Source organism: Pelmatolapia mariae, linkage group LG13 (assembly GCF_036321145.2).
Source record: "Pelmatolapia mariae isolate MD_Pm_ZW linkage group LG13, Pm_UMD_F_2, whole genome shotgun sequence".
In the NCBI taxonomy this organism is placed as follows: Eukaryota; Metazoa; Chordata; class Actinopteri; order Cichliformes; family Cichlidae; genus Pelmatolapia; species Pelmatolapia mariae.
This window is the reverse complement of record NC_086238.1, coordinates 13,893,617-13,909,429: the sequence shown is the minus strand read 5'-3', so window position 1 is coordinate 13,909,429 and position 15,813 is coordinate 13,893,617. Positions and strand designations below refer to the sequence as shown.

Below are 15,813 nucleotides of genomic sequence, written 5' to 3'. Positions count from 1 at the left end.
TGTATGAATATACATGAGCCACTGAAAGCTATGGGACCTTTGGCTGTCTAGACAGCTCTAGCCAGAGTCAGTTGGGTTGTTTTACAGGGGGCTCCTTCAATCCAACAAACCCCAGAGAAAGGACTACAACTTTTACCTTTCCTGCACAGGGGAGATCATGACAGGGGGCCAGCGCATTAAAGGGCCATTTCTGGTGCTGCTCTTGCAGCTTGTCCTTATTTGCTCCTCTCAAGTAAGTCTCATTATGTTTCTCTCTCTCCCTGTTTTCTCTGTTATGTCTCTAGACAGATGTGGCAGAAGTGCTGGTAAGTTCTTCTGCAAGCATGCATGTCAAACAAAAAGTTAATTTACCTGCAATTATGCTTAGACTGGGATTTCTTTCTTCAGTTAATTTGTTTGAGCGTCAGTCTGTTGTGGAAAATGCAAGATGTTCAGCTTTCATTTAAATTGGTTCTTTGTTTTGTCAGCTACTGAATAATTTAAAGCCGAAATTCTGTTTCAGTATTTCAGAGACAGTCCTGTCTATAACATGGCAGTGCACCTGTTCTTGCTCTTTTCATATTGGCTTTTGTCAGAGGGACAAAATTGTTGGGTATTTATCAGAAACGTAATCAGATATTTTCCTATTACATTACAATTAATTTCATTATACATAGAATAACCAAGGACCCCCTGGCCCCCCTGGACCTGCAGGTGTCCCTGGAATTGACGGCATTGCTGTAAGTGCTTATAGTTTTTCACCATTGTCAGTATAATCTGTCAGACACTTTAAAAATAGTTCAGTGTTTGGGACCCTGAAAGTATTAAATCTCTTTTGTTTCAGGGAGAGAGGGGAGACGATGGCGAGGACGGTCCTCCTGTAAGTATTACATATAGTGACAGATTTAAGTAATTGCATCAATTGTGTGTCTTTTTCACTGAATATCTGTAACCTTTGTTAGGGACCCGACGGAGATGCAGGTAAACCTGGATCTGGAGGATTACCTGGAATTCCTGGAAATGATGTGAGTGAAGTATATTTTGTACTATTAGGATCAGTATTATTTTATAAAGTTATCAAGAAACCCTGAAACCTGCAAAGGGGGTGGGACCACAAGGTGTGTTCCTCCTACATTATAGGTCATGTTTGCACATTAGACTTTTGGAGTGACCACTGAAATTTTAGATGTAGAAGGGGATCTTAGTGCATGTGTGCAAATATTTGAGGAATTTATTTGACAGGATGAACGAGTCCCAGTTTCCTTCGCATCACGGCCTGCATGTTTTAGGTTCCTTTCAGAGTTTAACAGTGGGTTAGGAAAACACAAAAGCCCATATTATGCTTACATTTTGGTCTTTAGGTGAATTCACTTTCACTTTAGAAGTTTAAACAGACCAAATCAGTTACTTAATTCAAAATATAAGATAAAAAAAAGTCACTGCCTATATAGAAACTGCTCCCAAAGTGACAAACAATAGGAGCTTTGTTGGCAGGCCACTGTTGGTGTCTCCTGTTGAAAATTCTCAAAACAGTGTGGAATGATTTCTTTCAGTGCCGTGTTTGAAAAGAGCCAGAGGAATGTTGCAGTCCTAAAGTTTTGCCCTCTGACCTGGCGCTTATATTTTCTTGTGTGCTCGATAATTTGAAAACCCTTTTGTGGACGCAGCAGAGAAGCGTGAACTAAAATTCTGGGGTGTTAAAGTCAAGTTATTCCCACGTCCGACAGAATAGAGCAGAATTCCTCCCACACAAGTATTTTGATGATGTAACATATGGGGATCAGCTGATCAATTTGGAAATATCGACTGGGATGGTGGGGTGAAAGGCATTTCCTTTTGACATCATAAGCAACGTATTTAAATTCTGAAAGTGTCTTTTCAAATATTAGAGCAAAACAGGCACTTGATTTGTTTTGAGATTTGCCATGATGTGTTAATTTCACTCGATGACTCTTCTCTGCAGGGTTTGACAGGCCCCATTGGAGATCCTGGGCCTGACGGTCCCCCCGGACAGAAAGTGAGTGACTAATGAGCCTTTGCTTTTCTGCTTCAGAGACTGTCAGTGAAATGGTGCCAAGCTGCTGTCCAGCCTTTTGGCATGGCAGAAAGAGCCGCAGTGCATAAACCAATTCCTCATGACAAATGAGACTTAATCCTGCAAGTCTTCTGTGTAATCCCCGTGAGGCACGAAGCCCCAACATCTTTCCTCATTAGGCTAAACATTGCTTGGCCGAGTGGGCCCAGCTCAGTCATGTGATGAGCTGAAGGAATGTTAATTTGAACTGTTTGCAGGATCAAATAGCTCAGTTTTACCTGAACATGGAATTTCATACCTAATTCTGAAGTTTATGTTTGTTTTTTAGGGGGAACCTGGGAAACCTGGACCTCGTGGAGCAGCTGTAAGTAACATTTCCTCTTGAACCCTACCAGTCACAGGAAATAGCCAATCAAGGCCACCTGGAAGTCATATGATATAGAAGCTGTCTAAACTTTAGTGTTTAAGTCATTGTTATGTTCACCAAACCCTGTACATCACTCTGAATCATACTGCACGTCTCCTCAGGGTGTTGGGCCAGATGGAACCCCTGTAAGTAATTTGTTTACACAACAAATACAAGTTCCTGTAATTCTAAAAGTTTAAATTATTTTGTATTCAACATGTGTCAATAATACTGAATGGTCTGAAATGTGAGCAGGGGCCACCGGGACCTGGAGGACTTCCGGGTGAATTGGGAAAAGCTGGACCACCTGTGAGTAGAGGCAGAGAAAAAGGACCATTGTCGTTCTTTTTTTATTGAGACAGTGAGGAGGATACAAGAGGATACAAGTATCCTCCATGATTACAAACTGATAATATAAAAGAAGAAGAAACTACTGTTACAGCCATTTCCCTATTCACAAGAAATAGCCACAGCAGGTAGCTCCACATGTTTGATCTGGCAGCCCTTACTGATACATCCTTAAAAGGATTTTTGCATCCTTCCAGGATCTCACCAGGGGTCTTTAGCTTATTAGGCAAATGCGTAAACCACCAAAAATACATAAACATATAAAAGTTGCATTGTACATCTCTACACCCTGTAATGTCAGTGAACCGACAGAGGTACGATGTGTTAATACCCCTATAAAGAGACAAAATACATATGTGCACATGCAGAATGCATTCACACTCACACACACTGTTACCAACCTGAAAGTATCATCTAATCAATTCAGTTTTCTTTTTTCTACAAATAATTATTTTGGCTAAAAAAAAGTCAACCCCCAAAAATGTAAATGATATTTTTCAATCAAAGATGGACTTTTGCCTTTTTAAAAAAATCATAATATACATTTCTAATCACAGTAAATATATTTTGTCCCATGAAACAGTACATTAAATATCCAAAGGGAAAAAAAAGATCAATCCACATTCCTGTGACCCAGCTGTGCTACAGTTTATTTTGTATATACCAATATGATTGACACAATCAGAGTCAAAAGTGGTTTAAAAATCCCTGTTAATAGTTTTGTAGTGTTCTGTAGATAATAATCCACATCTTTTATTCTGAAAATCAAATTGTAAGATGGTAATGTTGGTTTGCATATGATTAAACTTCAAGAAATGCCTTGCTGTACTTTTATCCTCTTGCATGTTAGCAAATATACACCATGTGTACACCTTCCCTGTGTAGACTTGATGTGTTTACACCTCTTATCCAGGGGGCCATGGGTGTGAGAGGGCCACAGGGACCTCGTGGACCAGCAGGGCCCAGAGTAAGTGATTTTAGGATGTGATGAAATTTCCAAACTTTCTAGAAGTACATGTTAAAGCCATTAGGTTTAATTGGTTAGCTGCCATCAATAAACACTGCTGTCTTTCTTTTAGTGTATTTACAAGCTCCTCTAATCACTGATGATGTTGAATTATAAAAATGTTAACTGCAGTTTTCACTCCATTTCAGGGTGCTTCTGGAGTGCTTGGCAGCACTGACCTGGTAAAATTACTTTCCGTATTCCTTGTTTTGTTTTTACACTAGTTTTTAGGAATACTTTCTGACTTTTATTGTGTTGCTTAGTGTCCCAACTCCTGTCCACCTGGGACCTCGGGACATCCTGGTCTTCCTGGCATGAAGGTGAATAGAAGTCACTTTTGTTTGCTCTGAAATCACATTAGTATCCCAAAATAGTGTTGTTGTTTTTTTTAATAGATCTGCCTTGTTTCTAGGGCCACAAAGGTGCAAAGGGTGAAGCAGGAGAACCTGGGAAACAAGGACACAAGGTAAAATATGTTAATGCTTGCAAACTGAAATCTACTCCACGACTATGTCTAGCCATATGAACTGATATAAACAATCGGCACATAAACAAAGTGAATTTATACTCCTATAACTGTGTAAATAATCACTGAAAACATCGAATTTCCCCCCGCAACTGTCACAACGTTGCACATCAGGGAAAAAAATACGCGTGACTTAAACTTTAAAAAAATTGATTCCCGACACCACTAGACAAGGATTATTTGTGCTGCTCAATTTCAAGAGGAAGTGATACAAGCTTGTGTGTAATTTCTCTGACTCCTTGTCATGCACGAGCGATGATTTATTCAAAATGACGTTCAAGCAGATCTAGCTTCTCCCTGTAATGTGTCCACGCACTATATAAATGGAAATGAGTCTGGGGCTATCTCCCTTTATCACCCCCATGCCAGGATATGATTTACTGTCAGCTTGCACTCCTTCGCTGAGAGTGATTTTCTCCTTCACTGAAAGTTTCATTTGAGATGCCTTTTGCCTGCCTGCAATTCACACAACTCTCACACGCAAAGATATTTACAGTTAACAACAGAACAGCACTGTGCGGGGCTTTAAGTGTATTATCTCACGATATTGGTAAGTAATGTTGAAGTAGAGAATAAGTATGTGTTGCGTTTATGTGGAAGAAATGGGCATGATGTAGAAAACAATGCTATTTATATAAAAGCATGGGATGTATTTACATTTGAAGTCAAAGAAGACAATGGTAATCTAAATTTCATATTACATATGACCCGACTCCAACCTTCACCAACATGAAGACTATTGTTTCATTCACTCAAAAAAAAATCCAATCACCAGAAAATCAAGACATTTTTTGAATGATTTAACAGTCTAGATAACTTTTATCTTCTTCTTGAAGAGTAAGAATATTGTCCAAATAGAAGAATATGAATTCTGAATCTTACATCAGATGGTAGTTGATCAAGCACTTCTAATTCCTCTCGTAATAAAAGCGGCGGCTGATCTGTTTGACTGCATTAGTTTCGGCTTGTTATGTAACATTTCATTATCATCCATATATTGTTTACATATTTTAATTGCTGGTTTTGATTCGCATATTTAAAAGAATAAATTGCCCTTTTTAACAAGAGAAAATGTGCTCCGCTCTGGTCCTGATAAATATCTGTCTTAATGGATATGCTTTCTCGGGTGTACCACAGAGGCAGCAAATATATTATTTGTAATTTGCAAAGCTGGGGACCGGTTAAATGCTTGTCTGGTTTCCCCACTTGCAATCCATTAAGAAGTGGGTATTAAACACTTTTCAGAATGGCTGCCCCCATTTTCTAATTAACACACAGTGGATAAGAGCAACATCAATTTGTTTTTTTCTGCAAAAGAAACACGCTGATAGGTTGCCAGTGCCATCACGGTTCACAGTATGCCCACACTCTTATAACGTAGTTAAATTTGCAGCCCAATATTTCATCTGATTAACTAAATATTGCTTTTCAAATGATTTTCTTTCTTTTTTCACTCATCGAGGGCGCGGAGGGCGAGCAGGGAAGTCCAGGGGAGGTTGGAGCCCAAGGACCGAGGGTGAGATACGGTGCTTAATCAGTGAATTAAGAGTCTTTCAAGTTACAATTTGTTTGTTACTGTTTTGTGTTCTGTTATATGCTCACAAGGCATCTGCTTAACCTGTTTGTTGATCCAGGGACCTCAGGGAATTCGTGGAGCTATGGGAATGATGGGCCCAAAGGGAGAGAGGGTAAATGTTTCTTTCATTTTTAAGCCCACGACACCATCTATGTAAACAGTAATTGGTAAATCATTTAAATAAACCCTAATTTTGAAATTAAATATTCTTAAAAGATAAAATATAAGTTCTGGAGAAAATATGAGTTCATTTTGAATTTGATACCATGAGTTCATTAAAAAATGGACCAGTAGTCACAAATAAAGTGAAAAAAAGTTGAGCAATTAAAAAGAGATGAACTTATTTGATTGGCAAAAGAGCAGTAACATGATCCATAAATTGAATGAGTCCTGTCTTGAATAATATTGTTGAGGGCACTGCATTAATAAAAAGACATTATTCTATAGTGTAGATGCTGCAGTCACCCACAAGCACTTATGAAAACAGTTGGCAGTAAACACAATTTTATTTTCTTGCATCCATAAATGCAAAGTGAAAAGATAGCCTAAAAAGGGATCCAGAAATGTTGTTCAATTGCAGTTCATTTGAAACAAAATGATCAATAACTATCCTGTGGTTGGAATATATTCCTGAGCAAAAGGACCGTGTGGCGTGTTATTAGCACTTAGCTCAAAAGCCAGCATTGGTTATGGTATTAATGGTGTGACATGGGTACAATTGATGGGACATGGGTAACTTGCAGATCTGTGAAGGCACAATTAGTGCCAAATTATATTTCAGGATATCATATGTTACTATTATCAATATTATCATATTTTATGTGTATTGTCTTGCTTATTTCAGCAAGACAATACCAAACTACGCCCATGTCTTACAGTAGCATAGCTACACAGTTAAAGACTGTGGATGCTAGCTTAACTGCTTGCAGTCCAGACTTGTCACTGATTAAAAACACTGTGTTGGTTTTATAATATGCCACATTATAAAACCAAGACAGGGTTAACATGACCTGCCACAACATTTCCCAAACACATTAGCTAGATTTAAAATTCAAGATTATGTGTTTAAATTGTTTTCTTGTTTTTTTTTTTGATAGTCTGTACAGTATTTTATTGTACTTAAAATATCGTAAAAAGACTTTACTAAAAAAATAATCAAGATCAATAATGTTTAATTCGTAAAGTGTTGTAATTAAATGATATTAATACCTATTTTGTTCTCTGGCAGGGACCTCGAGGTCCTGATGGAGATCCAGGTCCACAGGGTGTTGCAGGGGCAGCTGTAAGTTTGTTTCAATGTAAATACATTTGTGGTTCATAAAGTTACCAAAACTAGAATGAGAGGCAGAAGGTTCATGCTCCTCTTAAGTTGAACTTGGGTTTGGGAGACAAGTATCCACTCTCCTTTCATGATTAGGCTTAAATCTCTCCTTTTTAATAAAGCTTAGAGCTAGCATTGGATCAGGTGACCCTGAACAATTCATTAGTTATGCTGCTATAGACCCAGGCTGCTGGGAGGACTTCCCATGAAACACTGAGCATTTCCTCTGGACTCCCCCTGTTTTCCCTCCTGATTTGTTTATATGCAACTACTGAATGTCATTACCTTTAGTCTACTCTTTCTCATAGTTTGCATTTTGTCCTGTTTGTTCTCCTCGGTCTCTTCGTTTCCTTTTTTCTCTCTCTTCTTTCTCTTAACCCTCATGTGGTAAATAGCTGCCCATTCCTGACCCTAGTTAAGTTTCATCCTGTTAAAAGGGAATTCTTCCTCACCATTGTCCTTAAATGCTTGCTCGTTGTAGATTGCCTGAATATTGAGGGGTCTTTTCCTTGCTATATTATATATAAGTCCCTTGGGCAGACTTGTTGTAAAACGGAGCTACATAAATAAGATTGCTTTGAACTAAAGATGACATGTAAATATAACCTGACAAACTTATTTCAGGGGGATGTAGGCCAAAGAGGTGCTATGGGTGAACCCGGGCCTAAAGGCGAACAAGTAAGTAGCAGCACTTCATCATCACAGATATGAATATTTTCATAAATAAAACATAAGAATAACTAGACTGTTTGTTTACGGCCAGTAGAAACTGTTGACTGTTGGGTTGCTTTGTTGTTTAGGGTGCTCAAGGACCAAGAGGACTCACAGGCGTTCCAGGTCCCAAGGGCGAGTCTGTGAGTGTTGGATCAGTGATGACAAATAATCCTGTAATTATCAGATAGTGCACATTGTGAGCAAACCATGCATTGTTCTTTCTCTCCTTTCTCATCAGGGCTTACCAGGTGTGGATGGTCGTGAGGGTATTCCTGGAATGCCTGGAGCAAAGGTTTAGCATTAATTACACTGTTTAATAGTTATAACTTGTGTTATAACTTGCAATATTATAGAAAGTACACATCTATTTTTCTTAGTAGATTAATCTTTTCTCTGTTTCCCTGTAGGGAAGTGTTGGGAAGCCAGGCATCCCTGGAGAGGTCGGACTTCAAGGGCTTCCAGTGAGTATGACCTCTGAACTCAAACTGTCACAACTAAGTCATTTCAACAGGTACAGTTTATCTAAGCTCACCTATTTTCTCTGGGTTTACATTTCAGTAAAGAACTGTTGGGTCGCATCTTATAATGATATTACACAGTGCGCATATAGTGGACGATGCTGTCAGGTAGTGATTACTGTCATCCTCAGGCACAAGTGCCAGAGCAGAGTTTTGATGTGTCAAGTTTAGGGAATTTATGAGAATCATCTTGAAATTTTGAATGATTGCAAAAGCCTTATGAGTTCTTATCTTCTTATTTGTGTCAAAATGTAATTATATCCACTAATCCAGCTTTTATCCTCTCTTACTGTTATGGTGATGTTCATTTTAAGAATGGTACATTGCTCCTCTGGTTGAAAGCAGTTTTCCTTTTCCTAGTGTCGTATATAAATGCATGTCCTCTGTTTTTAGGGTTTGCCTGGTGTACCTGGACCAAAAGGCACAAGTGGCCCTAAGGTGTTTTTCCTGATCAATATATTATAAAAACAAAGATTTTTCTGTTGTTAATTGATTTCATTTATAAATTTTTCTCCTAAATTGTTATTATCTGAAATAAGCTTTGATGTTTCTATATAGGGAGATGCTGGTAACCCAGGCCTTTCTGGAGCAATAGGATCTGCTGGCAAACCCGTAAGTATGAACAGGGATTGTGGAAACATCAGTATAGCTAGTATCACCTCTGTTATGACACTGTATCGTGTTACTGCAGGGTGAGCGTGGAGAACAGGGAGAGCTGGGATCTGTCGGGCCCATTGGTGAGCCTGTAAGTGTTTTTTTTTTTTCCCAAGAAGAATTTCCGTTATGCTTGTGTTTTAGATTTAAACTTTACTCCATTTCATCTTCTTATCTTCTTTTTGACCTACAGGGAGATAGAGGACAGCAAGGTCCTGCAGGTCCCGCTGGAAAGCCAGGTCCCCGGGTATGTTATAAAGAAAAATTCATTAGACTGTAATTGTTAAGTGAATCATTTTGATTGGGAAAACATTTATTCTTTTTAGCTTATATTAGCTTACATTCTTACCTTAATTGTGAAAATGCATCACTTTAAAAGGCCTGGCAGCCAATGTGTCCCCAACAAACAACAACAGCAATCAGTAGAAAAGCTGGCAGACTACATTCCTTAATTATCTATATCTATTTTTTAAAACTTTGAATGAAAGAAACCAAAAAGAGGGAAACTTCAGACTCTAAAGTCCTGGCTGTTGTTTAGCTGGAATGTCTCAGAGAATAGATAGAGGCCGGATCTCACACAAGGTCTATTTTCACAGTAAGGGGAGACCAAGCAGCGGGCTGAAAGAGCTCTCTGTTCTCCTGACATTCCTCAGAAAGCCGGACGGTGATCAAAGGGAGAATGGCACACACACAAACACGCCGGAGAGAATGACTAGCAATGCTAAGCTTTACGACAGTTACTTCTAAGCACGGTGCCAGGGGGGCCTGTGCTGGACATTTTTTTCTTTATCCTTGCTTAAATGTTTCGACTTCACCGATGTACATATTTATTTTTTATAGGGACCCAAAGGTGACCCTGGTCTTCCTGGTCTCCCAGGTCCTCCTGGTCTGCCAGGAATAAAAGGAGAAAGGGTAAGTAAATAAAACAGTCAGACAATTTGCTTAAAAAAATGCTAAAAAGGTAAAAATGGAATGAATAATCAACAACAACCAGCTGATCGGCTCCCTCTAGAGTATATAAATGGAATATTTTGTACTTCTGAGTTTTGCACGGTGTCTTCATCTGTTTTTATAAATTACAGGGAGATCGTGGAGAACCAGGACCCAAAGGAGAGCAAGTAGGAATTAATTAATTCTCTCTTAACAGGAAAATACTGAATTTAAATAACAAATGGGTTTCTTTGCATAGATTATTTGAAAACTTTTTCCTTTGTTTTCACAGGGAGTTCAAGGTGATGAGGGAAATCCAGGAGAAAAGGGGGATGTTGTAAGTTGTTACACTAGCACTAACAGAATAAATCTGACATATTTTACACGTGGACTCTTACCAAAGCACGTCTGTAATGTTTCCAACATTTGTGTTTGTTATTTTTGTCACAGGGTGACTCGGGAGAACCTGGACCTAAAGGAGAAGTGAGTTTAAATTTGTTGTTTTTAACCTTTATAGCATCACCGTTTTCCTTTTGTGCCAAGTGACTGACAATGTGCTGAGGTTTTAAAATGCTTCTAGTCTAAAGCTATTGTCTTTTTAGGTTGGTAACCCCGGTGAGGCTGGCAGAATAGGTCCCGAGGGAAGTCGAGGACAGCCTGGCATTGAAGGACCACCTGGCACACCTGGACCACGGGGCATGCAGGGAAACAGAGGCCCACCTGGAGTCAGAGGAACTCAGGGTCCTGCGGTAGGTCCAAGAGAAAGTAGTTACCACTCATGACCCAAACTCTCGGGCCTAAGGCTTACAATTAACTGTAAATGTAATAAATAAAATAGTCAAATTGTAAATGCATAAATAAATACATTTTACTACATAAAATAACAATTTTGTCTTATATAAATGGTTTTCATCAGAAGTGATGTGAACCCAACTGAAATTTCATTATCTGTCATTTGTTTCTTCAAGTGGTTTCTAAAATGATTCAAGGATTTGGCTTATGTGTTACAGAGTATGCAAACATGCCACATTTTCCACAGCTTTAGAAAACAAAACCACGATTAATGCATATAATGCAATGATTTCAGTGTATATTTAATGTTTTACTTTAAAAAAAGCCAGAAAGAATTCTAGGTATAATTAATAAATGAATTAAAAAACAAGATAATACTATTCAATAACTTGAATAAAACTTTAAAGCTGTCAAATGATAAATATATAAGATGCAACAGACTTATGGTGGCCCTGAGAGGTCAAATGAACTGCAACTTTAAAAAAAAACAACAGCGAGTGGAAACAGTGGAAACAGGCATGTTTCTGAGGAAAGAATAATGTGACATGCAGAAGTTGACAGAAACGAAAGCATGTGAATAGTGGCACAAAAATAACGCCATACTGAGACGCTTAAAAGAAGGGGAGGATTCATTTGTGCTGTGAGGTATAATAAGATGTAGGTACTGTGTGTTTTACTCACATGATTCATTAAAATACTGTAGCTACATGCTTTCTATTAGCCGCTTACTGTTAGCTTGTCACGCCTGCAGCTGTTCTGTCACGGTAATGTTTTTTTAAAGTCGTAATACTTTTGACCTCCCAGCGCCACTGTACCTGGGCCTAGATTTGAGGGTCGGGCTTTGTTGCTTTGAGCTAACGGCACTGCGTCATCATGCCATTCATTTATTTTTTAGAAATAAATTTATGCATGTAGGTATGTATTTTTAAAAAAATGTATTTAGGAAGTGATTATATAATCTCACATATTTTTTCCTCAGAATAATAATAAACAGGTTAATGAAAAAACACATTGTAAAGCTTTAAGTTAATATAGGGTTCATCACAGCCATACACACTTTTATTATTTTGATGGCTTTGATATACTTATAATACTGCAAAATAAATAATAACACAGACGAGTGTCATATAGCAACAGTGAGTACACCAAACTCCAAAATTCAAGATGCTCCTGAAATACTGTTTCACTGATATCTTAGAAGTTTCTGCACCCACCTGATACTTCAGTCTGCATGAAGTGAATCCCCACTTGCCCCCGGCTTGCCGGTGTTCTGGCATCCCTCTACAGGGAGGTGAGCAAAAGGAATGCTTCCTTATCAAGATCAGTGAAATCCCAAATTCAAATTCAACACTTGCGCGGTTGTAAGGGGAACACTTGTATCTCCACAAATGTCAACTTTTCAAGAGAGGAGAAAGTAAGCCTCGTATTCTGCTCTACCGCTGTGCACTTTGTGTTTGTTAATCCTGTTATATAAGCCTAAGAACAGCAGTGTTTTCTCAACATAAAGAGGACTTAATAATCTTTCATTTTAAGCTAGTCTGCTTCACTGTTGAGCCTCTGCATTAAATGCCTTAAACTCTGTCATGAAATCTATTAAGTCGTCTTTTTCCTTCTTCCCTTCTAGGGTAAACAGCCAAGTGATCAGCACATCAAACAAGTTTGCATGCGAGTCATGCAAGGTAAGAAAAGATAGGCCTTTGACCCCATTTATCACTCCCCCGTGCCTCATTTCATGACTTTAATACGTCCCAGAATGCCTCATTACACAACCACACACAGAGCCACGGCTGCATTTTCTCATTTATCCGGGTGGTTGCTGAATACTCTGAAGTTGAAAAAGCGAAGGTCTCATAGCCAAAACATGAAATAAGCTTCAGCCTTTGTTTATTTGATGGATGAAAGATCCCTCCTCCGAGTTTTAGAAATGTTTCACCGAAGTCACAACCTCTGTTCTCTTCATTCTTTTGCTCTTATGTCTTCACAACTCATCTCCTATCCTCATGACTATTTTATACCCGATGTGCTGAAAAATTAATTTCACCTCCAGCAGACCTAGACTCCTCTGCTCCAAGCAAAGAGTCTGCCTGGGAAGGAAATCTTAAAAAAAGAAAGAAAAAAAAAAAAAAGAGCAGTCGAGCAGCTACAGCATGAATTTTCATCAGGAGCCAGAAAACTGGAATTTTAAGTGCAAAATACCGTGCAGAAGGGAGCCACGGGAGTTTAATATTAGATCCTTTGCACCATGAACATAAATTTTCTGTCACTGATTGCTTGAAATAAAGAATATTATCTCCTTTCTGCTCAATTTACTGGTGTCCTATGGAAAAAGGTTGAAAGCAGGAAAGGCTTGAGGGATATCATGACCACACTTTCACCTCCATCGTGTCCAGTGCTCAAGTTTAAGAGCTGCCACACGAGAATTGTTTCGGACCTAAGTGTGACATCAGTTTTTAGAAATGAGCCTTCTGGTGACAAATGATTTATTCTCAAGTGTTATATTGAAAGTTCCCTTGATAACTATCAAATGAAGCTGTTGAGAAGCATTCGGTGACTGTTTTTCATCTAATGGTTCATCATCTTTCTGTTGCGCTTCCACAGAACAGCTGGCTCAGTTAGCTGCTAGTTTAAGGAGGCCAGAGTCTGGCATTGCTGGTTTACCTGGAAAACCCGGGCCACCGGGGCCTCCTGGTCCTCCAGGAGACAACGGCTTCCCCGGGCATGCTGGCTCAAGAGGCCTTCCAGGACTCAAAGGGCCACCAGGACAGATGGGAGCAAAAGGACCCAAAGGTGATGAATGCGCTCTCCTTATTTGCTTTTTAATTAGACATTAAACAAAACAATGGCACAGTTCTTTTTTTCTTTTTGTTTTTTGTAAATAAATCCATTCATTATATAATACGTCTTACAGGTGACATGGGAGACAGAGGGTCCAGAGGAATCATTGTTCGGGGACCGAAAGGTCAACCAGGACCACCTGGACTTCCTGGTGAGTACATTTTTATCTCTGTATGACTATCATCATGCACAATTACACATTACAAAAGTTAAACAACCTAAAAATAAAATAATAAAGCCTACATTGCTAAATCTAATCTATTGAAAAACGTTATTTTCTCCAGGCCATACTGAGCCTAAAGTGATCTGTTAATTCCACTGTGAGGACACCCACACACACTGGTCTGATAGACTAATGTGTTCAATGTGTTCATGCTCAAACTAATATTAGAAGTCTTAGCCACACAAATCACCTGGAGCCCTACCTATGTTTTGGTCTTTATAGTAATTTTTTATTATTAATAAGGAGAACTCCTGATGCTAAAAAGTACATTTGGGCCAGCTTGTACTGCTCAAGCGATTTGTTAGCTTTACTGTTAGCCTCATTTTACACAGAACCAGGTTTATGGATTTTGCTTTTTATCGCTCGCTGGAAAAACCATTAAGAAATGAATTTCTTGAAAGAGTGTATGGACCGGAAGAATGATTACAGCAACCAACAGTCTTTTATAATAAATCATGTGTGTAGCTGTTACATTAAGGATAAATGTTAACCTGTTTGTTAAAGTCAGCAACTAAGTAAAGCATATTTTGTCATCACAGGGGAACCGGGAAGGCCTGGCTATGGCCGTGACGGTCAGGATGGGCAGAGGGGACCTCCTGGCATTCCTGGACAGCTCGGTGTGCCCGGGCCTCCCGGTCCAGCCGGTCCTAATGGTTACTGTGACCCATCAGCCTGCAACCTTCAGGCAGGAGCTGCGCAGCAGTCCTTGGATGTGAAGGGACCTGCAGGAAACTAAGAGACATTCTGGCAAGGAACAGAAAGACTGTCGAATTATCTCCCCTGAGCACACAGCATTTTTCACAGTTTCTTCCCAGGGTCTCTAGCTGGCACAGTGCCTTTGATTCGCTAACCTCTTGTCTTGCGAGCATGTTTTGTGCCAGCCACATCTCCATCAGAAGCAGCCAGCCTCTTTGAGTCGTGAAAAAACACACACATATATATCTATATTTTTTTATGCGCTGCAAAAATCTAGCCTGTTCTGGTGTGTTTTTTTTCTACCTGAGAGATGTTTTGATATATTCAGGACTGTGCTTCCATTTCCGACATATAAAAATGACCAGAAATGGTTGTTTATCCCACTCTCCTTGTACCTCTGCCTGAATTTTCTTTTTGTGGTCTCCCTTAACTAGTTTTCCGAAATAAAAGCGCTTCCTTTTCCTCCACTTTTCCCCAGAAAATCTCAAATAATTAACTAAATTAAATCAGGATGAGGATTTTTTTGGGGTGGGGGAGCTGAGGGTTTCAAACCATCATGGTCTCTATGAGCTGATCTTCCAAAGATAACCTTTCCGATATCCTCTTTTGAATATATAGTTTTGCATTTCTGACTGCCTTTTCAGGCTGGCTGTATGGTGTAAATCTGTAAAAAATGAAAAGTGGTTACTTCTATTCCCTACAAACCCCCTGATGTGAGATGTTACCTCATTGTAAAGAATGACAACAGAGCACAGCTGTGCATATGTGGGAGTATGTTTGAAGGATGAGGGAAAAACCATCATCAAAGTAAGAAATACACAGGACAGCATATGGAGTGTTTAATTTATTCTGTATACCGGTGTGATTAAAGATAAAAAGATATTTTGTAAAGAGTATCAGGAAATGATTCTTAACCATTTTTCCAAGAACCTTGGAGTTAAAAAAATAAAATAAAAAAATACAAATGTCACAACTGACTAAACAGTCTCACAATCTGCCAGCTGTTTGCACCTTTCAATCACATCACCAGATCCTCTGCAGCAGATGGCGCTTTCCCAGTTACACAGGTACAAATTTCCATTTTCTTCTAAGAAATAAGCACTTTTCCTCATAACATAGTCAAAAATCTCCAGAGCAGCTACTAAATAAATGTTGCAGTGACAATGTTTGCCTCAGTTGTTTCTCTGATGTCACAGCTACTTAAATAAGTTCAATTCCAAACTAGTTTTACACATATCCCTCGCTATTAATGCT

At 39.0% G+C, this 15,813-nt stretch overlaps 1 protein-coding gene across 1 annotated transcript; it reads left to right on the top strand.

The window, feature by feature from the left end:
* Positions 1-43: 43 nt before the first annotated feature.
* Positions 44-15,711, top strand: col9a1b (collagen, type IX, alpha 1b). Its single transcript, XM_063491971.1, has 32 exons — positions 44-232; positions 657-719; positions 824-859; positions 942-1,004; positions 1,943-1,996; positions 2,343-2,378; positions 2,543-2,566; positions 2,676-2,729; positions 3,682-3,735; positions 3,924-3,956; positions 4,038-4,094; positions 4,187-4,240; positions 5,763-5,816; positions 5,935-5,988; positions 7,105-7,158; positions 7,822-7,875; positions 7,998-8,051; positions 8,150-8,203; positions 8,319-8,372; positions 8,823-8,867; positions 8,988-9,041; positions 9,121-9,174; positions 9,277-9,330; positions 9,924-9,995; positions 10,166-10,201; positions 10,306-10,350; positions 10,464-10,496; positions 10,616-10,762; positions 12,430-12,484; positions 13,404-13,592; positions 13,714-13,791; positions 14,403-15,711. Exons 1-32 carry the CDS (start codon positions 158-160, stop codon positions 14,597-14,599), a joined length of 2,040 nt encoding a protein of 679 aa, XP_063348041.1. The 5' UTR covers positions 44-157; the 3' UTR covers positions 14,600-15,711.
* The last annotated feature ends 102 nt before the right edge of the window (positions 15,712-15,813 follow it).